At 41.5% G+C, this 24,318-nt stretch overlaps 1 protein-coding gene across 2 annotated transcripts in view; it reads right to left on the bottom strand.

The window, feature by feature from the left end:
• Nucleotides 1-521: 521 nt before the first annotated feature.
• Nucleotides 522-24,318, bottom strand: part of grik5 (glutamate receptor, ionotropic, kainate 5) — a 91,953-nt gene continuing 68,156 nt past the window's right edge. The window contains exons 11-20 of one of the 2 annotated variants that reach the window (XM_063486041.1): nt 22,531-22,638; nt 18,333-18,536; nt 17,279-17,392; nt 16,598-16,707; nt 16,173-16,346; nt 11,576-11,741; nt 10,263-10,488; nt 8,052-8,180; nt 4,626-4,792; nt 522-3,279 (exon numbers count right to left, since the gene is read on the bottom strand). In XM_063486041.1, the coding sequence (XP_063342111.1) occupies nt 2,653-3,279; nt 4,626-4,792; nt 8,052-8,180; nt 10,263-10,488; nt 11,576-11,741; nt 16,173-16,346; nt 16,598-16,707; nt 17,279-17,392; nt 18,333-18,536; nt 22,531-22,638 (2,025 nt within the window). In that variant the 3' untranslated portion in view covers nt 522-2,652. The remainder of the gene's footprint in view (nt 3,280-4,625; nt 4,793-8,051; nt 8,181-10,262; nt 10,489-11,575; nt 11,742-16,172; nt 16,347-16,597; nt 16,708-17,278; nt 17,393-18,332; nt 18,537-22,530; nt 22,639-24,318) is intronic. The other variant, XM_063486042.1, reaches the window with a different exon arrangement.

Genomic DNA, 24,318 nt, shown 5'->3' with positions numbered 1-24,318 from the left:
GGGGACACTGTGTTTTCCAATAATTAGGAATCAGCTTCTAAAGCATTACATTCATAAACTCTGTCAGGAAATCAATCTGTGAAGAAACCCAATAACAAAACACAGACGCTGTCTTATACTATAACCGTTGCATTTGCTAACTCTTACATCTTGAATGTCGGTGTTCCAGAAAGACTTTATTACAACTGTCACTGTAAGTACACTAACCACAACTAAGTGGGTGTATCGAACGCCCCCAGTCCACTAAGTAGTGAATCATTCAGCAGGGATTAATTTGGGAACTGACTGGGCAACAGGTTCAATGCACATCGAGTCAGTGACCTGTAGAAAATGCAAATGCAGCACATGATAATAATGGAACATTAACATTCTGAGTAATATGTCTGCATTAATCATGCAAACATAACATGAACTGTTCGGCAGAGGTATACATACGCTATACCGTGGCAGCGTGTAAAATTAATTACGCCTATATTTGATCTAAGGAGAACAACATGCCTGCTGCCTCTCTCGCATTCATGTAAATAATTGGATTTACTGCTGACATAAAGCTGGTCAGATTTTTTTTTTTTTTTTTTTTTTTTGCTTAGACCGCAACAGGCCGAGCACTGCACTGCATCTGAGTGAATACGACGACGGTAGTGCCCACAAACAGAGGAAGATGGAGGATTAGTAAACAATGTCTATATTCCCGCTGAAACACTGAGTGCAGTCCCATTTTAAAAAGGCAACACAGCTGGGAACTGCAGTTTTTAGCAGATGTTGGAGAAAGAATAGTAAAGGCTATATTTACTTGGGGACTATTTTCAGGCACTGGTTGTTGCAGTGAGTATTTAACACGATAAAAGGGTCGATACAAAGGAACATGTCCCCTAGTTGAACTGCAATTTGTTGACAATTAAAAAATCCAGACTGATAACTGTTGTATGTAATGTACGTCTTGATTTTCGTGCCACAGTTGTTTGGTGGTTGAAGCGGGTCTAAAAAGTTCTTGTATGTTGGCCACAAACTTAACAGGTTTTAAAGCAGAAAGGCAAAACATGCAAACCCACCAGTATTTCTCCCTTTAGGCACACTTTGCTTATACACTAGAGTCTGTTTTCATTGGAGTTTCACAAAACTGTAAGGCTATAACATTAACAACATAATTAAAACAGATTCGCTTCCCAGCCAGAGAGAAAAAACATTTCTTCTACATCTATTTATCAGCGCATTTCCCTGTATTCGACCCCCTCCTGAATGGGTCCCCAGCCACTGAGAGGAGTAATTAGGTGATCAAAAGCTTGAGACGGTATTGACAAGGCTGTGTTGAGTCTATCATACTGGCAGGAGCCGCTGCTGTGGACGGCCAAGATAGCCTGTCGAACAGAGAGATGGGAGGAAGTCGCAGTTATAGTCTGCTGGCGCATTAACAAGCCCCTTAAAAGATGCCCAGAATTAACAGATCAGGACAGATCTAATAATGGAAGTAGTTCAGTGAGGGAATTCTTATTCAAATTCAGTAGTGTCCTTTTTTAACTCTCTGGCTCTTTCCACCTCCTCTTTTCCTGCTCGTCTCTATCTTGCCTCTCTGTCTCTGGCTCGCCCAGTCTCTCTATCTTGTCTACATGGTGTGAACAGAGGTGAAAAAGAAGTAAGGGCTTGGCAAGCGTTACCCAGGATAACGAGGAACATTAATTTCACATTTCAAAGCCTCTTGCTCGCTCGCTCATTCGCTCCCTCTCTCTCCCTTTTTGTGTCTGTCTGAATATCTAACATTGGTAGAAAGGAGCTGTTGCTGGGTACACGGTTCTCCTCGTTTTGAGCAGTTACGGACAGACTTACAGGAAGCACAAATTTTACACACACACGCACACACAGTGTAAAGAAAGGCAGACCAACAGTTTTCTCTGCTACTGTTTGCATTACGTTGCCTTGAAGTCGTTTCATCCAGCTTCCCCGATCCCATCCAAAAAGCAGCTATGGGGCACAGGGAGGGGCACAAAACTCTCGAACACAATTAGCGGTTGTCAAGTGTCTTGGTATGTTATAATCCACCATATTGTCACACTATAGTCTGTTATTTAACTCTGAAATTCCCACTTAGAACAATGGTAACAAAAAGACAACAAAAAAAAAAACATCAGGAATAAATTCTCTGGAAGTCAGTTGCTGTTTTAAAACCACATACAGATACAGTATGTCCTCCAGCAAGGCTTCATTTCAGTAAAGGGCTGGTTAGCTTCCAGTGAAGTGTCCGTGAAAGAAAACCAGCACCCTCAAATGAGAAGTGACGTGAGAGGGGATTAAGGAGACAAAAGGAGGCCAGCGGGCACTGACGCGTGGTCATGTGCATCTCCTCTCTCTTTTATCCAAACTGAACTGTTCTTCTTAGCCAAATACAAACGCTAACCGATGACCACCTCTCTGTGTCTTCAGTTCTGAAGTGGATGAAGTCTTGGTCCTCCATGTTTCTTCTCGTTCTCTCTCCGTGTTGGCTGGCCTTATCAAGAGTTCAACTCCTTTTTATTTATTTTTTTTACTCCTTTGTTCCCTCATCTCAAACATTTTAGTTCTCGGATGAATCTGATCAGTGGAAACAGTGTTTTTTCTAAGCAGCACAAATGTCCCTCACCCATATATCTCACCCCTCTACCTCACCCACTTCATTCCTCAGTCCTGGTCCCCAAGAAGGTCTGAGGTGTTGCTGCTCTGCGGAGGTGGAATGGGTCGAGGGGTATGAGCTGGGGGGCTGTGATGTAGTCGCCTTGGGCTGGGCACGCCTCCACCCTCACTGTCTGTATTGGATGAGGATGGGGGTGGGGGTGGAGGTATCCGGGGCAGGGGGGCGGACGAAGGGGGTATTCTTGTTGACGCTGATCCTATACTGCTACCTGATCTCAGGCTCTGGATCCTTCGGCACTCCTGGCAGATCCTCACGTGGGTGCAGCTGCGCGCAGGCAGCATCACAGGGGTGGGGGCAGGTGGAGGTGGGGTGGTGTTGGCTCCAAGCGGATCGTCTAGGATCCTTTGGGGCCCAGGGCCCAGATCTGGCTGCCCCGTTCCTCCGGCTCCCCCTCCAGCTCCACCTGTCAGGGGGCCAGCTCCGCTGTACAGCTTGCCGTTGCTGAGCCGCATCTCCCGGACCAGGCGCAGGGGCCGAGGGGCCCCCAGAGCGATGCGGGTAGGGTGACGCAAGGCTGCTGAGCTGCTCAGGGGCCGTCTGCGGCGCATTCGAGAGCTCTTTTTACAGGAGACGGCGTTTCGGAACTCTGTGATCATCTCCTGACAGACAGACACCTAAAGGACGTACGGAAGGAGGGAGGAAAGAAGAAAGACGGAAGGGAAGGAAGAGGAAAGGAGGCAAAGGCAGGGGAGGAGGTGCCATAGACACAAAGTAGGCAGGCAGCAGAACAAGACAAGTGGTAAGGCAGTACATAAATAGGACAGCGGAGGGAAAACAAGAAAATTGAAAGGAAAAGCAAAACAAAAAGAACAAGCCGGCAACAAGGCAGAACAGACACAGTGGGCATGGTAAACAAAAAGGAGCAGGAGAAGCGAGGGCGCAGAGACCAACAAATGGAAAGATGGTTTGAAAATAAATGGAGAGGTCATAGGAAGGATGTGTGGATGGATAGAGATGGGAGAATATCCAAGAAGCAGAGAGAGTTATTACAATCCAAACACACGGAACAGCAAAATGTTTAGTTTATGGGCACTTCATTATGGCACCATGAACGGACAGGCAGGCCGGCACACTCAGGCGCACAAATACAGAAGCATTCACTCGTACAGCAACTGTGCACAGCCTCAAACACACACACACATAAACACATTCTAAACCAAACTTTCACATCCACCAATACTCATCATTCCAGCTGCATGACTACTGCGATACGCACACATGACTAACAAAATGCATCAACGTGTCCACTACAGGCCAACCACATTCTCAATGAAAGCATGATTTATAAAAAGTCATGTGCTCACATAAACAGAAACAGTACTCGTTATTGGAGAACACACACTGATGGCCGTATGACAGGAGGAGAGTGTGTGTGTGTGTGTGTGTGTGTGTGTGCGTGGGTGTGTGTGGGTGTGTGCGTTTGAGAGAGAGAGACAGAGGGAGACGCACAATGACATGAGTGAGAAGCAATACAACAATGGAAACGAAGAATACCAGCGTACATGTGAGGCATGTAAAAGAAGATACATCATGACATTTAATGCCAGGGAAAAAAGTTCACACTACTTCTTTATGCAAGCAAATATTGGCATTTCTCAATATTGCTTATCCAACTATCATGTTTAGCTCACAAACACTTGCTGCCATACTGTTAAACACCGAACACTAAAAGGGCACAGTGAAATCAAAACAGGCAGAACATGCGATCAGATTCTCTAGCTGTCGTAAAATTCGAACGCTACAGCAGGTCAGAGCCACGTACTTAAACATTCCTCTCATCTCACATGCACAAAACACAGTGAACCTTGAATGTTACAGCACAAACAAACACACACAAATGGAGGCAAAAGCTGAAAAAGTAACCCGTCCATTCTCTTTCTCACACACACACGAACACAACACAGGGACACACACCAAATAACATAATCAAAAGGGTTGGCGGGATGCCATGGGAACCTACTGGGGTGTGTCTGTGGGGTCGGCGAGGGCAGGTATGGGGGCATACCTCATCAGTCTCTGCCGAGCGGCGTGTCGACCACACAAACTCCATAATGGCCACAAACACAGCGATAATGAGGCCACAGATCAGCACAACGAAGATGCCCCCAATGTTCTCCATGCCCAGACCTTGACAACAGGCCACAGGAGACAAAGATTAGCACATACGTGCGCAAATGCATCATCATGGGCAACTGTTTATTGTCAAAGGAGGTTTACAAGCACAGTGAAAAAAGACTTATAGTTGAAGGAGCACTACTGGCAATTATAATTCATTGTCTCTTGCTTAACTTATATATTTTATTTATAAATGATTGAATAGATTTATGATTATATTCGACTATTTTTGGATTAGGAAGCAGCACAAACTACAACTTCACTGTACTCATTTCTATTATTTCAATCTGAATGTGTGATGAAGGTTCATAGGAAAGTATTAATGTGCAGCTGCTCAAAATTATGCATGATAAATAGAAACGATTGTACATACGATCAAAAACGAGACTAGGAAGGAAGATAAACCGACACCTGTTTGTCAGCTGTAGTCTGTGCTTTAATAAGCCCAGACATGAGTGAGTGTGTCGGCAAAGAGAGCTGAAATATTAAGCATGTTATGTCATACGACATTGTTTTTGATGTTTGTTACTGTTACTGTTAAAGCATCGAGGTTGTGTTTCATTTACTTTCATGTTAGATTGTTACAGCTGTGATACTCTAAGGGAAGTGAGCTGCAGGGTTGATGAGAATGAAGTTTGGCTCAGTTTAAAAGTACAATGCTGTGAATTAAACTTTGAATTAAAAAATTACAATTTTGAGCGAAAATGCAGATCCTGATGCCGTGGGCCTTTGCGCAAAAGGGACTAAAACATATCAAGGTTAGGTTACTTATCCATAATGGTATTGTACATGTACATCGCCAATATAGGGCTATTTTATTCTATAATTGTTTTTTAGGTTAACTTAATAACATGAGGTTAGTAAAACATAACTCATTAACTGAAAACAATTAAGCTAATTTATAATAAAACATGGTGAAAAAGCTTGACTTTTAAAATCATTAACCTAAAAAAATGAGGCCAAAATTGCCTTGTTTTGCTATCAGTGCACTAATTGTTCATTTGCCTCAAGAGGCTTTGCCATCTGTACCACATACAGCACCAACTATTACAACTATCATTAGGCTCTCACTTTAGATAATGATGAAAAATAACTAAAGAAAACAGGAACAAAACAACAAAAAGACGGGAAATTTAAGTTGAATGTAGATAAGAGAACAGTGTACGGCAAGGTTCGAGTACAAACATTGAGGACAATAATGGGCAAAGACACAATTTTTCTACCTTTGCCTTTGTACACCACCACATTATTATTTCCCTCATTATTTCATGTTAAAAGAAGCCAACATAATATCTGACATTGACTCAAAGTGTTGAATTCGCATTTTATAGCTTTTCAACGTCATTTTAAATAGAGCCTGAAGAGCTGTCAGTGCAAGTGATGGAGGCCATCACTGGGCTGAAAAAAGAAAAATAAACCTAGATAAAGAGCAAAAAGTTTAGGCGTGGCCGAATCAAAAATCTGATACATTCTTAAGAAGAATTAAGTCTGTCTTTTGGTGTTGGAGTGGTCAGCTCTGCAACACCAGAGGGCCTGAAAACCCACAGAAAACAAATAAGCTGGATAATGACAGAATTTTTTCCATGGTTACGAAAAACATCTTCACAACATCTAACAAAGCCAAGAACACTCGCGAGGACGTAAGTGTATCTTTGTCAAAGTCTGCAATTACGAGGCGCCTTCATGAATGCAAATACAGAGCATTTACAATAAGCTACAAACTAGTAGTTACACTCAAGAACAAGAAGGCCAGATTGAGTATTTTTCCACAGAACAAATAAAGAGTGTATATATCTGGAAAAAGAATCGTTTAAACGGGAAAACTTAGATTCACTTGTGGCAGAGTGAGGGGAAGAAAAATGTAGAGCAAAAAGAAAGAAAGAAAGATTCTGACAAATGCTGCAAAATTGATCGGGCAGTGCTTCACAAGTTAATACTGAAAATACAACCCAAGAGTTTCTCAAGGCAAAGAAATGGGTTTATTCTTCACTGGTCAAGTCAGTCACCTAATCTAAACCAAACAGAGCATTCTTTTATTAAATATAAAACACCCACAGACAAGCAGCAAGTGAAGGTGGCTGCCGCAGAGGCCTGGCAGAGCCCTTTAAAGGAGGAAATGCAGAATTTGATGACATCCATGGATTTCTGACAGTCAATGACTTGAAGGATTTTCATCCAAGTATTAAAAACAGTCCCTGTATTTCAAATTATTAGTCCAATTAATTTTGAGGCTCTGAAAATGGGTGACTTTGTATAAAATGTGGCTGTAATCTCTAAACAAATAATGTAATAATCATTAAATGTCTTGTTAAACCACATAAATTAAAGTTAAAAGTACGCACTTCAATCACATCTTGATAGTTTTATTTAAAATCCACTGTGGTGGTGTACAGAGGTAAAATAACACAAATCGATGGGAGAGCTAATGGTGTGCACTTTAAACCTGCTGATAGTCGCATGCTGCTTATTTTTATCTTCTATTTTTTTTGCGCTATGCTAAGCTAAGCTAAGCTAATCAGACTCTAGCTTGATGCTACTGCTCTTGTACAGATTTCTATTTCAGCTGCTAATTAAGTATCAGAAAACACCTTAATTGTCATAATATTCATAATGTAAGTTTGCATGATTCATATTTTCAAGTAGATAATCTGCTGGAAGTAAGTGGTCTAACAAAGATGCTACCATGCTGCGTTGTGGAAAGTACTAGACTTTCCATCTTCTACAGCTTGACCCACAGTAAGAACCAAAAACTTAAAGTGAGTGTAATCCTAAATCACTGCTCAGTGCTCTTTCATCTGAGTTTCAAATTTAAATTGCCTGGAATGAAGTGCTTGAGTGAAAAACAGAATTATAGGGCCCTGAAGGGTTTGAGATAAACTGCACTGATAAAGTGTAACAATACTGAAATGCCTGAACTGAAGCATTTTGTTAGCAAAATAATTTTTAAAAGAGATTTTCATCTGACATCAGTGGCATAAACGCAGAGATGTTTTCATCATCTCTGTCATTCATGCAGAAGCTTTGCCCACACATATACACACTCTTAATACACACATGTAAACAGATACACTGTCTCCAATAAAATTCACATTATGCACCACCTGAGACAAACAGAAGACATCTGGGAAAGTAGATTGTGCTAAGTACCCTTCGCAAGGACATTAGGTTAGGCATTAGCCATTAGCTGGACTGTAGCAGAGAGTGAGGAGACTATTACTGGGGACATTAGAGAGAAGGAGGCAACGGAGGCAGACAGCTGCGGTCGACTCACCCTTGGCACGGTGGTCCTCCTCTTTGGGACATTGGCCTCCCTCCCACCACCTCCTCTTTAGTATCTCCAGCCTGTTATTCTCCTGCAGCTGGAGGATGGCCAGTGTGATCTCATCTCTGAATGGAGATCCTGGAAAAAAACAAGAAGGCAGGATAAGAGCAAGTGGTGGGCAAGGTGCAGCATAAGAGACCAGACAGGAGAGAGATTTTTTTTTTCAGAAAAAGGGGAAAAACATGAAATGATTAAGTGTTAAAGAGACTAAGCAGAAAAAGAGAATTGCCGCTGCAGCTTGGAGATGGCTAGAAGTGATCTTATGGTGAGTATAAAGAGAGGATTAGTGAGAGATAAACAGCAAGATAACAACTAGACAGACACAGTGGTTCAGCAGCTTATTGAATAGCATACAAAGTATGCAGCAAACCAGATATGCTGGACCAGATTTAGAGGGTTTAAAGGTTCCGTCTGTGCAAATGACAAATATGTTTTCTTTAGCATAATGGTATTTAGCTGTGAAGATAATCAACAGGCAGCTTTTATTAGACAGGCCTTCTGCACATAAACAGTCTCTATAGAAAGTGTTGACAGTTGTTCAGTGATTATCATGCCTCCTTCGCTAAGTCACTGCTGGAGAACACCAGCCTCCCGCCAGAAAAAAAAAACGATTTCAATCAGGACGACTAATGACTGCAGCAATATAAATTTGGCATCACCTCCCACCACTTTCCCATGCTTCTATGTGGAAACACAGAAAGCTGGAGGCTGGGAGAGATGCAGCAAGACAACCCAGTAAAGCAGGTACCAGTTATAACGCACAGCACACGAAAAGGTAGAAGAGAGGTTATGGTGGGTTGCCAAGCAGCTTGCTGATGAACAGCAATTGTAGACACCCTAATGAGATTTTAATAGCATATCCTTAAGGAGATCTGTCATTGAACTCCCAGCAAGAAATTATTCAAGTGTAAAAATATCTGCCTATTTCTTTAAATTCAAACAGCCTCTTACCTGGAGGTGAGTGAGATAATATGTTTGTTTTTTTTCCTCTTTAGGTCCCTTACAAAGGCTTATTTCACCTCTGTGGTCTTTCCTTCTTTATTCTGTCTGCTTTTTCTCTCCATTCCTCCACAGCCTTGGTCAATAATAGAAAGTGAGATATGGCTGACCTCTTCATAGGAACAGATTACTGTGATTCAGTGACAATCTCATCTAAGTGCTAAAAAGTGGCTTCACGAGCGCTGGGCGTGAGTGGAAAAGCAATTAACTGTATGCACGTTACTTCCATTTGAAATAGCTGCTAATCCCACAGATAAAAAAATAAATCGACCACGTACAAGACAATTTTCAGGTCTAATCTCACAAATCACAGACAACTACATGTGTCTATTTAGCATAATTGATCTCATGCTTCTCACGCTGTCATTTAATGAGGTTTTTTTTTCTTTTTGTCAAATAATTGTATAATTTTAGAAACGAGATAGCTCCTTGTCACTTATGTTTAAGCAGCCTGGTCTCTGTTGTAGATGCTCAGTCACAGTATTTCTCATCCAGGGGTTACACTCAGCGGCCGCTTCATGTGGTACACCTGTTCAACTGCTCATTAATGCAAACATCGAATTAGCTGATGACATGGATGCAACGCAAGTCATTCCAAGTCAGGTACATTAAAGGGGATTTGAAATGTTAACCTGCTGCATTTTATCAGTTATATTTTAACTTGTACCACTCAAAATAATTAAAACTAAAAATCTGCATGCATAATTTTTTTTTAATTACTACATCATGTTATTCTTTTAGTTCACAAGCTGTGAAACAGCACCTTTAAAATGCGTCAGCAATGTCTGTAATTATCAAAAAGGGAACAGTGTTACATCTCTACTAGCTTCCCAGTTGCTTTTTCATGACTTTATGGATATATTTTGAGTCTACTCAAAGGGTAGAGCATGAGAGCTATATGAGCGTCGTCAGGCACGTCGGTTGAGGTGAGACATAAGGTGACTATTTGCTGCAGGGTGCTGCAAGGCTTTGAAGCATGATCACTAAATCCATATTGATGTTTATGCTGATTTTCAAAATCTTTTCACTCGTGAATTCATTAGCAGCTTTTAAACTGTGTGCAGCTTAGCTTGTTTGGAAAGCACAGAAGCAATTAAAGAAGTTATCAATGAGATACATTATCAGGTGCTGCATGAACTTTTTGTGATGCAGTATTTTTACCTAGTGGCATGCCAATGCCGTAACCCTTGGTGTCCAGCAGGCCTCCGATCTGTGTGAGATTACAGTTCAGGCCACGGTGATATTCGTTCATAGTGCTCTCCATCAGGAAAGCATACTTGGAGTTGACCACACGGGCGATGCCTTCCTCCGTGCTTTTCACAAATACGCTAGGCTGCTTGGAGTTCATGTAGTTCCACATCCGCTGGTAGGTCTGGTACCTTGAGTTCTGCAGAGGGAACAGGAACACAGCAACGGCAATTCAGCAGTAATTACAGGTGAATGTACAAGTTTCCCCGAAAAGAAGGAATATGAAAGAGATGCATTAAAGATAAAGGGGAAGGAAAGTACACACGGGAGAGAAAATCAGGTGTGAACAATGACAAGCAGAGTAAAAATATCAATAGCAAACAGAGGGAAAAAGCAGCGCGGAGAGTGGAGGGAGAAAAAAGGAAAGTGAAGCAAAGCAACAGATTATTTGCTCACAGCGTAGCTGATGCATCATCTTTCATACAGATGGAAGTAAATCAGCACACAGGAGGTGGTTCAGCACTTAACAAAATATGGCAAGCTCCAAAACAGGATTAAATGTACAATTACATGTAGTATCTCTTTGTATGCGAGAAGAAAGGAAAAGAGTATAGATGGTAGCATCTGTGTACAACAATGAGAGTGTGTATGCGTGTGTGGATTAGGTATTGAGTGGGGTAATGTACTGTGGCAATGAAACTGGCTTATGTAGGCAAACACACACCATTCTTTCTTATATCCGCCATTTGGACGAACACTAGTGACCGAAAAATAAACTCTAACTGGCATTTTGCCATTTACCATGTATACAAACATATAAACAAATACATTTTTTAAACACTCACCTACACACACTCCTCTATACTAACACACCCACACACAAATACAAGACCCACACACACACATGCGCACACCCACACTATGACAAACACAGATGTCAACACAGATGCCGGTAGCGTTCTCATAAGCAAACACAGGCAGTCAGCCACTTAACACAAACACAAACAGCCATAAAGAAAACAAGAGAGAAACTCAGAGACAGAGTGGCAAATATGAGGATAATCGTTCACTCTGTTCTCAGCAATGAAGAGAGAAGCACTGCGGTAAATTACATGTAACACACAAATGCATAAAAAACTTTATGAACAACTATTTCCTGAATTGCTATCAGAGCGATTTAGGGAGTCCCTGAATCCAAACAGCTAAACAAACAAATATTTAACACGGATAAAAGCACACATATAATTATTCCCAAATTCCGAACCCAAGCACAACAGGAGCCGCACCATAAAGAAGGTCATGGTGCTCCCGCCGTGGATCGTGCCATACTCAATGTTCGTCTGGTCGGCCAAATCGTCTGGAGACTCAATGGGAACCTCCATCCGCTGGACGGTCAGGAAGGCCGCCAAGTTGGCCGTGTAGGAGGAAATGATGATCAGGGTGAAAGCCCACCTGCAAGGTGGAAAAAGGGTGAGGAAAAAGAGAGATAAAGGGAGAGATAAAGCACCACTGGAGTGGCAACAGTGATCCATCATGGTATTGATAAGCTGCAAATTCATACATATCATAATACACCAATTATTTTGGTGTATGTCAGTAGAGACACTTTGCTGGGTTTGAGTTAACCCAGCAAAGGAAACACCTGACACATCAGGACGTTTATCACATTGAACATCTTAAAAAGTGTCACAGTAAAATGGCCCCACTTAATCATTTTCAAATGATAATACACTTCAGTGCAATGATTGTAGCTTCACATCTATTTTCCCATCACTTTAGATACTCCGCACTAATAACATTGAAAATGGGACTTCTTGCATGTCTACAAACTTTATTCAAAGAGAACATCATGTACTGACTATCCTTAACATCTTGCTCACCTCCGTGTAATCTAGCTGTTCCTGTCTTCCTTTATCTCCTCAGCTCTTAGTGGTTATTATTTCGTTCTCTTGTGCCTCTTCTCACATTCACTCCCACTATAGGAGTGTCGTCAGGCTAGTATTTCTGTGAGCTTAGTGAGCTTTTGTCAATTGTTTCCATAAAACGCTGGCACTACGGGACTCAAACTGTTTTTTAATGACACATCCAGTAAAATGTTTTAAATGACATTAAAAAATGAACTATTCACTTGCAGACATGGGCCTTAAAATTGTATTTACCATATTTTTTAAAAATATACTGTATTGTCAAAATAGTTAACATGGAAAATCTTTTCAAATCTTAAAAACTCATTTATGTATTGTTTGGACCCTGATTATCTGGTGATTATAAAGTATTTGCATGTGTTTTTACTTTATAAAATATGGTTAGTAATGGATAAAATACTGATTTATTTTGCCTCACAGAAACCTTACTAAGGCATAATTTATTACTTTAAATGACTCAACACATCAAGCGTCAGACTCCTTGAAGCATAGGCTGAGGAGGAGGAGTGGCAGCAATCTGTCACTCTAGGTTATCAATCAACTAAAAATGAATTCAAAAGCTTTACTCTTAACCTTGCACACCCTAATTGGAAAACACAAAAAAACTGTTTTATTTGTAGTCATCCATCGTCCACTTGGCCCTCTTTATAGCATTCAGTTCTCATTTCTGTTAAAATAATTATAATGGGTGATCATTCATGTAGATGCTGAAAATGACAGCCTCAACATTGAATTTAATTTATTAGTAGATTCAATTTGCTTCTCTCAAAATGTAAATGAGCTCACTCACTGTTTTAATCACACTCTGGCTTTTGTCCTGACTTATAGCATAGAAACTGAACGTTGAGCAGTATCCCCTGAAAACCCTCCTTTTATTTTAATAACACTTAATTTTAGTATAGTGCGTTAAATAATAATGGACTACAGAGCGCTGGAAAACAAATTCAGTACACTGCATGTCTTTTGGAAAGTGCTGTAACAAAATATAAAGAAGTGCTTTCTTCTTTGTTATCTTATTTAATGCTTTGTACCAACACAATGCAGAACAGCTACCCAAAATTTACTCCCAGAGCTTAATTATCTTGTTAATATCCTCACTGTGTATGGCCCTGATTATTGTGGCTCCTCTGTAAAGAAACCAACTAATCAGAGATGCTTGACTCCCTGCTATAACCCACAAACATACGCTTTAAAACAGATAACTCAGCTAAAGAGCTCACTAATCTAGAAAATCTTCAATTTGCATGGAAACACAGTTTGTTGCTCTATAAAAAGCCCTCTGTAAAGCTATTTGTCACAGACTGAGGAAAACAGGAAAAATCCAACCCTTCTTTTCAGCCAATACTATGGATATTTATTTAGACTTTTTCTCTTGTAACAATCTTTCTAAACTAACTTCAGTCATTTCATCCTTTAAACCATCAACATGTCTGTTAGTCTCCATTCTTACAAGACTTTCAAAGAAGTCTTACCATTAATTAAAGCTACAATCCTAAATATGATTAATTTAGCTCTATCAAAAGGCTACGTACTACAGGCGTTTGAGGTGGCTGTAATTAAACCTCTACTTAAAAGCAGCCACTTGATCCACCTGTCTTAAGATAATTATAGACCAATCTTCAACATTCCTCTTTTCAAAATCCTTGAAAGAGTAGTTGTAAAACAGTTAACTGATCATCTGCAGAGGAGTGGTTTATTTGAAGAGTTTCAGTCAAGATTCAGAATTCATCACAGCACAGAAACAGCATTAGTCAAAGTTTCAAATGATCTTCTTATAGCCTCTGACAGTGGACTCATCTCTGTGTTTGTCAGTGCAGCATTTTATACTGTTGACCACAACATTTTATTACAGAGATCTGAGCCCACCTTTGCTATTTTAGGTACTGTGTTGCAGTGGTTAGAATCAACTCCAGTAACTCGGGCTAATCTTCTTCATGCACAAGGTTAAATATGGAGTTATGCAGGGTTATGTGCTCGGACCGATTCTATTAACATGTTTCTCTTAGACATTACTATTAGAAGGCATAGCATACATTTACATTGCTATTTAGATGAAGTCAGATAATACAAATCAACTAGTTAAACTATAGACATGTCTTAAAGACACAAATGCGTGAATGATCTCCTAATTCCTGCATCTAAATTGTACTTAGCCCCAAAAATATTAGAACATGTCTAACCAGATACTCAGGATGGCATTATCTTGGCTTCCAGTAACACTCATTTTTGACCATTTCTTTCCTTCAGTGCACATATTAAACAAACATGCAGGTCTTATCTGTTCATCTCTAAATTTAAAATATCCTGTCTAAGTGATGCTGAAGAATTATTCATGTACTTATAAATTCATTATTGTCATGTTTCTCAAGAAGTTCTCTAAAAATCCCCAGTTAATGCACACCCCTTCAGTATGAGCACTAAGAGGGATCCGAAAAAAGTTCATATTTCTCCAGTACCACCTTCTGTTCATTGGCTCCCTATTTAATTCAGAATTTAATTTAAAATCCCCCATCATAAAAGGCCCCATTATATCTTAAAGACCACATAATTTCATATTGTAACAGAGCACTTCGTTCTCAGACAGCTGGCTTTCTTGTGGTTCCTCGTTTTTAAAAGTAGAATGGGAGGCAAACCCTTCAGCTTTCATACCTCTCCTCTTTGGGACCAGTTCCCAGTTTGGATTCAGGAGACAGACACCCTCTCTACTTTGAAGATTAGACTTAAAATTTGCCTTTTGGCTAAAGGTTATAGTTAAGGCTGGATCAGGGCGCCCTGATCCATCCCTTGGTTATGGGGCAATAGGGTCAGACTGCTGCAGGACTTTCTGTGATGCACTGAGTATTTCTTCTCCATTTTCCATTTCTTTTCACTTCCCGTGTGTATTCAGCATTTCAAATTTTTGTTTGCAATCTCTCCTAGTCTGTGTTTTTTCCTGTCTCCCTGTGTTCTCTTTCCCCTCAACCTCGAGCCATCGCGGCAGCCTTCCTGACCCCAACTCTGCTAAAGGTTCCCTTCCCAATATCACAAAGTTCATGCTCACAGGGAGTCATTTGATTACTGTGATCTTCTCCAAAATACTGTACGGATTTTAACTTACAGTATAAAACCCCTTGAGATGTCTGTTGTAGTGATTTGGTGATATACAAATTAACTTTAAATGATTTAAATATTAAACTTTACTAATATTTTATTATTTTACTATTATCTTCACTGCTTCTACTGTTCAGTAGTTACTGTTTTCTGGTGGGGGTTTGTGTTTAGCAAAAACCCATGCAAGCATCAGCTATTCTGCTCGCTTAGTCTCTGTGGGTAACAACCCATTTTTATGCAGCCTTCTGGTGCAGCCAGTGTTCTAGGTTTTGGTGCTTTTCAGTATTTTATAAATCAGATACATTTTAAAAAGCTAAATCATCATCATAGCTATGATTGCTAATGGTTTCTAGATTGAATGATGGGAAAGGTAAATCCTGTTTGGCTCTCCACACAAACTACTGACCTATGCGTAACCAAATCCTGTTCAAATATAATTGCTAGCATGCATTTGGCAACATGTAAAATGTACTAGAACATCATGCAGTACCTTTTACACAATTTCTCAAAAGTCTGATAAAAAAGGCAAAGATCCCCTCAAGAAAAATACTCTTTGAATACTGCTTTGAATAATAATCTGTGCCTGTGTTATAAAAAAAGAAAATCAATAAAGTAGCTGACTCCTTCTTCCTCACTCACTTCCACATCCAGCCGCGTCTTAAATTTATATTGTAGAAACTTTTCCCTTCAGCGGATAAATCCGTAATCAGCCTACTAATGTCAACTCAGTATAAACACCTTTCTAAACAGTGAAGGACAAACTTACGAGTGAAGAGACAATGAATGCAAGACATATTTCTGAGTAGGCGTGGACTTTATACTGGTTGACAAACACAAACAAATGCATTGTAATCATACTATAACTTACCACACTCCACTAACACATCTGGTGGATAAGGCTCTGGGCATTATTTCTGATCCCTGCTGCATGAAGCCTCCAACAGGGAACCACAAGCTGTTTCCCAGAGTGTACTGGTTTTCCAGCATGTCTCTGCGCTCTCTAAGACATGGGTGAGGGTTGTACCACTCGTAGGGGCTTAACCTGATGCGAAAAACAAAGGTAAAGTAAGGTGACCTCGAGGACAAACTGCAACACAGTAATGTACCTCTGTCACATCACTCAAGTCATCTCCAATCAGTCATTCGACCTCTGTCAAAACTGTCTGCGGTAGGTTGCATAAGGTAAGAAATTTCAATATGTGACAGGTGACTTGTGTTCAACAAGATAAAAAATGATGGAGCTCTGATGTGAAATGCAGACAATCAGTACAGTGTGTGATGTAATGCACTGACCTTGCAGCCAGGAACAGCACACAGCTGACAGCCAGGTAGGCGAGTAACATGAAGAGCCAGACGGCTGGAGAGAAGGGATCGAGGAAGGAGAAATAACCGGGCTTCCGACCCTGGTGCATAGAAGAGAAGAAAGAGAAGTAGAAAGCTGTAGAAGCAGAGACAGATGGTGACTAATGGACATACAGGAAGCTACAATCTGTTAGAAAACAAGGTCTCAATGTCTCAGTTGTCAGGGAGAGTCCCCTTTGCACCACAGGAGGGCAGTGTCCTTCACTGCACTTTGATACTAAAGTCTGCAGTGCTTTGATACACTAATGCTACAATCCATAAACACTCTGTTTCACAATGCCTGGTGCTGAAGCATACTTGGCTCAGATCCAAAGCCTCATTAGCAATGTAAAGCTGTTGCCCAGTTACAGCACACTGACTTATTGAGCAATATGAATTATACCTATAAATTTCAGTGTGGACTTAGTGGATGCAGCCTGCAGGATACTGCAGACATACAATCATCAGCTTCGAAGATAAGATTCCTTAAGCCTCATTTTAACAAGTGCAAGTTGTCGTTCTCTGTATGACCCAGTTGGCAATAAAGCAGTGAAGGTAAAAGAAATAAAATCCAGCACAAGATCTGTAGCGAGTATCAGCCAGTGTGTGCACAGGCCTAGATAACACCCTCACCAGTTGAACTCTGTACAAGATGCTGATCCCCAGGGTCATGAACGGCTTAGAAAAGTCGATAACTTTCTCTCTTTCTGATGTGATGGTGAAACCTGCCACGGCCAGGTCTGCTTTCTGGAAGATTTGTGAAGATAGATTGGTGGAAAGAGAGCGAGAGAGAGAGAAAGTGAATAAGAGGCAAGAAAAAAACAACAACAAATGGTCAGGTAGGAGTGCAAAATAGATGGACTAATGTAGCACTCTTCTTGTTCAAAATGTTGATTTGAATGATGAAAAATTAAAAGTTTGACTATGCACTTGAAAATACATTTGCAGAAACATACAGAAGTGCACTCTGCCTCACACCCATTACCCACCATAAAAATGAGGCTAATTGCGAGTAAGCACTGGGTGACTGGTCTTTCCACCTGTATAAAACCTTGCAGGTCTCTGGTTGCGCTGCCTCCTCTCCATCTCTTCCATTAAAAGCTAATTGATGAACATGGGCCGCTAATTAGAGCTGAGTGATCAGGCAGTGGGGAGGGCAGGGAGAGAGGAAGCGTGGAGAGCTGGGGGAGCACCAGTGTGGCATGCCCCACACGGGGACCACAGCCTGGTAATTGAAGTATACCGTATGGTAATTAAGCAGAGAGGGGCTCTCATTAGCCTGCCTCAACCAGAGTGTCTATCAGAGGCACACTAGGCCTGGACAGGAAGAAATGGGGAGGGGGGGGTTACAGAGAGGAAAGATGGTGCAGACAATTTTTAGGCAATGTTACCACTCTCTTTTGGGGAATTATCAAGTCAGCTTTTGTCCTAGATAAGAGTCTTACTCCCCTCTGAGGGCAATTTGAAACATGGGAAGTTACAGCAGAGTTGTGGTTTGGGGCTACAGAGCAAGTGTGAGTGTGTGTGTCTGGTGTGGCAGTGTGTGCATACATAGTTGTGTGTTCATTATACGCCTCCTTTTGTAGGGAGACTGCTTAGAATATTAGTGCATGTTTCTGGATTGTGCATGTGCATGTGTCTGTGTTTGTGTGTGTGTAACACTTGGAGAGGGAGAGAGAGTACTCACCCTGTTGATTAGCTCTCCAACCATGCCAGTCCAAGAGCCGTTGGGCTCTGGGGCCCCATACAGGCCATCATCCACCAGCTTGATCTTGAAGGAGAATTTCAAGATGTCTGCCAGTTCCCTCAGCATGTCAACACAGAAGCCCTCATACTGGTCATTTCCCTGGAAGTCTTGGTAGTTGTCTTTACGCATCACATATGGGTTCTCCTGAACATGAGGGACACATGACGAGGTCTCAGTCCAAAACTATAAATATCTGCTTGATCAGAGATTATTTGCTAGATTAAAGCAATGGCTTGAAAGTTTGGGGGAATATGCTTATTTGCTTTCTGGCATGAAGACACACAAAAAAAGAAAAAAGTTAGAGCGTTAAGTCAGGATCACTACAGCCAAAGGGAGATTTATATTTCTATCTGCAGGATTTTATGTTTGATGACATGGCTCTGTTGTGGGATATCACCACCCTTCATACACATATGTGAAACGTCAGAGGCCCGCAGAGCAGCAGCAAGAACCTCAGCACAAAACAAAGCAGCCATCAAAGAAGAAAGATACAGCGCTGATTATGTCAGATATAGCATGAAAGAAAGAGTGGATTTGCTGAGGATTGGTCTGCATGCTATAGTAGCTTCAATGGCGTGTCCTGAATGAAATAGCCAATTGGATGTGTAGGAGGGTGTCAGGTGAACCGTAGAGCCAAAGAGGGCCAGCACTGAGATCAGCTGATCTGCCTGGATCAGAGCTGAGTTCACTAAAATAAAAGACAGCTAAGCAAAAGGCCGGAAACAAGATGAAACTCATAATGAGTTCCACCTACAACTCATTCAAAGTTCACTTATGTTATTTTGAGGTTTTTGCAGACAGATGACCACTGACAACATAATGTTAACTTATCTGCTATTTTGGTGTGACAATCATGGTGACAATGAAGGATCAAGTGAGTAAGCCCAGTCACTTGGGCCTAGACCATATGGCAACCACCAGATGAGGGAAAATGAGTATTCCCTGACTCTCTTTAGCTCTCGGAGGAGGCGGACGCATCTTTCCCCTCTCCCTCCCTTATCTTCCCTGCTGCTGCTTCTATGTGTTTGTCTAGTCTCGTCTAACTCTAACCCTCAAAGAGTTTCTCAGTCTTGTTCTCTAAAACCTAAAGAATTATGGATTTGATCAACTGGTCCCGTAACGGAATTGACACCCTGCTGGGCTTGGGAGAGCCCGATTGTCCTGCGGAGACGTTTGCTGCCGGATACTCGATGGTCGGTTGTGTCGTGTGTCTGGCGACACTCTCGATGGAGGACAATGAACGACATCTACCAATTTGGAACCACAATAACAGAGTTCGGGCTGATTGGAGCTGGCTTGGACCTGCTTGGTCTTGCTTATCGAAGAACAGGAAGCGGCTACAGCTGTTCAAAATCCCGTAAGGCTGGCCGACATGATAGACGATTGGCAGGGGTGTGAGTACTCAGACTGAGTTTTGAACGCAATATGGATAAGATCTTGGAGAAGAACAACGGGAATTGAGATAATTGGTGACCAGTGATGGACATTAGACCAACTGTAAAAATTGGATGCAGTTGTTCGCACTAAACCCAAACATTCACCATCTTCACTCATGCAGCCCCCCTGGCGCCAGCTGAAGGCCTGCCAAGGTTGAAGCTGACTGGAACAAGAAATTCTTCCCATGATAACAGGATTGTTGTCAGAACTCTTTGTCCCTCCTTCAAGGCCACCTGGGTCCACTGGACACTGTTGACCTTCGCTTAACCGGGCGTGGTGACACTTTCTCTCAGCTGAACACGGGATACACACACGCACATGCACACGCACAGAACATGTACACTGATACTGATACGCCCTCACTATCTCCCTCCCTCCCCCGAATCCAACGCCTCCTCCCATGCTTACCTCCCATCCGATGTGGACACCGGATCAGCTGGAGGCGCAATCGAAGATTGCAGCGGTCCCAGATCAGCTGTACACACTGGAATACTCTCCCATGTTGCTTGTCTGTGTTTTATTGTGTTATGGTGTGTTGATACCTGTGCATTCCTGTATTATCCTTTTGTGTTACACATTTCGATGTTTTTTTTTTCCCTTGCTACCTAGCCTGACCTGTCTCCCCAGTGTGATGTTTGTGTATTGTATGTATGGTCGGCAAGGTCTGTCATCTCGGTTGTGGGCAACTGCAACTGACAAATAAAGGCTATCTCATCATCTCATCTCATCTCATTTTCAAGTGGTTGCTGGAAGTTGCCAAATCACCAAACCCAGCTCTGGGGGAAAAAAACAACTTGCATTCTGCTGCAGTTGTAGTTCGCATGGAAGTGACGGACGTCCTATAAACACAGTACAGCTACTCTCCAAGCTGTAGTGAAACTGAAAAGTGGATGCAAGCTGGAAATGGAGTAAAAGTTGTGCCCTTTGAAACACGCTAACTGCAGTGCTGAGGCAAAACTTTTTACTTTGAAGGCAAGCCTTCTCTATTTCTGGTTTGTGTCACGCTTTATCAAGCTGTACTACCGCTTGGTGAGTACAGTACTAGCAAGTATGTGAAAAGCTACAGGCATCCATGGCAACCTGATAAGAAACTGTGCACCAAAAACTTAGTTTTTGGTGCACCATCTTCTTTGCAACCAATTTCATCCAGCAAGAGCCAGAAACCTACAGGAACTACAGTACAGGCAACCAGTCTGGTAATACAGGTTTCCCTAGCAACCAGTAGTTTTCTCACATCCAGTATGGTGGCGTAATGTGTCCATGATGTCATGTGAGAAACCTCAATACTTTGCAGTGTTTGCGCTATGCTATTCTGCACTAACTGGCTTTATATTTACTCTACGGTCACGTATGGTATTGTGTTCTTCGTAACAAGCCAAATAACCATTTTTCCAGCGATATGGGAATGCCAGCGCTTTTCTATTAGGGAATCACAGACAATTTTGTAAAAGCCTGAATTTGTGTCTTCAAAGATAACTCTGGCAGTCATTTCAAATTAAATGCACTTAAAAGAGAAGACATTGAACATCGTAATCATTTTACTTATCAAGTGGTGCATTAGTTAGTATTTCCTAACTGAAAAGGCTAGAAAGCTTTGTTTTAAAGACATGGCACAAAGGAACAATACACAGATGCATCTTGGGCATTTTAGAGTTGTTGTTCTTGGAGCTTGCCCAGTGCTAAAAGTCAAGATATCTCAGCTTGAGCAGAATCAATTTAGACCATTTTTATCTCCCTCTTGTGAGTCCCCTACAGTTATGGAAGTCCAATACTAAATTGGTTTAAAAGACATAAATTGGATTGTGGAAGATAGCTACAGACGTAGGTAAGGGTAGAAAAAAAACATTCAGTAACCACTGTCTAGCCACGAAATGGATCGACGCAGATAAACCAGGGTATCAAGGGAAGGCAGGCAGTGTTCTTGCAGATCTGAGCAGTGCGCCAAATATATTGACATTAAAAAAAAAACCAACAACAATTGTTTCATAAAGCTTGCATCATGTGTCTAAACCAGCCCAAACCCTCTAACACACAAACAAAAGTGAATTCGTCTACATCTTGGGAGAATACAGCAAAATGGCTTTTTCTTTACTGCTAAACATCTTCATATCTGACACAACCCAAGAAACAGAAACAAGATGTTTTCTTTCCCTTTCCTTTCTTTTTTTTGTTCTTTTTTGTTTTGTCCTAAAGCTCGAGCTGCTTCTGATGTTTTCCATGTTTATTTTTAATTTCCCCCATAAACGGAGTAATGTTATGAAATTTGGCTTCAACAGTTACGCATCATCAACAATCATATCAGCAGAGCAGACTGATTTAGAAAAGGCTAATTAGCTAACACAGTGTGCTATCACAGGATGTTAACAGTATTTTAGGATTCAGTGAATCTGAATCTATCTTTCCGGGTGTTTCTTTCACATCTCTACACCAACCTGTAGATATCAATCATATGTCCAAACCCTACAAGGAGACAGCTTATTGGGTTTGGACATAATCAGTAGACCAGGACTGTAGCAGCCTGGTTTTTAGTTACACATCTCCCTCGGTGATCTGTCAGTTTCTATGACAGTTACAGCGGCGACAGCAAAATTATCAGAAACAGACCACAACACAGCACGAGCTCCGGCACAGCCTGCGAAGCAACAAAAAAACAACTCCGATCTCACTAATGTGGAGCGTCAGAGAGCAGCCGTGACCTTACCAGTATGGTGGTGACAATGAGGGTCTTGTTTGCCAGCGTCTCTGAGACATTAATATCCAGACTGGTGGAGTTCATTGCCAGGGTGTTGTTTGAGTACCAGATACCGATCTAACAAGAAGAAGAAGCATGAGAAAAATAAGCTGTTATTGTTAGATAAATAATATACAGCAGCTGTTTCATTGTTCAAAACACCTTTTGCACGTTTCATGTTTTGGGACTTGGGCTCCGCACTGTTAGATTCTGCATATGCATAGCGAGTTAATTGTTCCCCACGGAGCCGTATATGTACTCGCAGTACTATGCACCACTGTGGGAAAAAAAAGCTCCTGTTTATAAGCAGAGCAATGAGCTGGGACAAGATGGCAAAGGCGGTAATGAAAGGCATTCATGATCAGAAGTTCCACTGTAATTTTTTTTTTCCCTTACGCACACCTTTTTTAAATTGCATAAAAACTGTTCTCATATTTCCATTTTATGGAGACTGTAAAGTCACTTAGGTACATAAGTGTGTGATTATGACCTAACCAATGCGCTGGGTGGAACAGCAGCTCGCAGAGGCATTTCTTCAGGAGATATTACTGTACATCTTTCAATAGGTCAAAGAAGAGGTAATGACTCCACAGACAGAATCACAGCTTTCCTGTGACACTCTTTATCCTGCCCTGACATTTAAGAGGAGTTTTTTTTATCTGTGAACCACCGCTGCCTGCCTGGAGTGTGGGTGCCGCTGTGCAGAGAGGGGGGAGGAGCAGAGTTAAAATGTTCATTACCTCGAGTTAACACTCAACTAAGTAAAAGTCTACCTCTAAGTATATGTAGCAGGTGGCATTTTGTGTTAACATGGAAAACAGCTGGCCAAGTGCAGAGCCCAGGAAGACATTAAGAGGAGGTGAAAAAGAAGTGTTTCCTCCAGCCAATGAACTGCAGCGTAATTCCCCCTCAGTCGGAGGCTGCAGTGGTGTGTATACTTCATTTAGTAAATGCAGGTGGAATGCACTTTGATTTCCACCTGCCCTCACCTTTCCTTCTAGCTTACTCATGTGGACTGCATTGTCACAATAATGTACCAAAATGCTCCTGAACACCTCATTTGCTGCTGGGCCTGCCAACAGTTTGGTAGCGCACATTGTCCAACTAGCCTAAACTAATCTGCTGTGGCCTGTGTTTGACTAGTTCAAGAGATCAAACTGGAAGCATCTGCTGTAGAAAAATGAATGAGACTTTAAAAAGTTATTTTCATTATTCTTACAAATTCAGCAATTAAAAACAAACAAACACTATTGCTCAATTATATTCATTGTCAAGTAAACACGGTGTTTTTCCTGCTACACATTGCTGTGTATCATACACAATACTCAGTGCTTGCTTTCCAATAACTATATCTACACACTGCCAGTCAAAAAAAGTTAAAGCAGGGGCACATTAAATATATGTTTTCACTTTTAGTGTTAATTAGTTTGTTCCCATATTCTGGCTTTAAATGCTGATTAAAGTGTGCTGCTAAATGGTGCCTTCACTTGTTCCTGTGATTTAGAGCCACCGTGCCGCCCCTTTGAGCGTGTCTCTGTTCAAGAGGACGGTTGTAGTTTGGTGCACGCTGCTTGTCAGTGAATTCTAGTCTCTTTGACGTTTTGTAATCTGTTGCTGCACCCTGGAGACCGTGCCAACGGTGAACCTGTTTTCTCTGCTCATTGATATTCCTTCTACCACAGTTAAGGCTACACTTTGTTTAGAAAAACTATTCTGTACTCTTGGTTTGTTTAGAGTAGGAACGGGAGCACAGAATTC

The sequence above is a fragment of the Pelmatolapia mariae genome, linkage group LG10_11, assembly GCF_036321145.2.
Source record: "Pelmatolapia mariae isolate MD_Pm_ZW linkage group LG10_11, Pm_UMD_F_2, whole genome shotgun sequence".
NCBI classification, from domain to species: Eukaryota; Metazoa; Chordata; class Actinopteri; order Cichliformes; family Cichlidae; genus Pelmatolapia; species Pelmatolapia mariae.
This window is presented reverse-complemented; position numbering and strand designations above follow the sequence as displayed.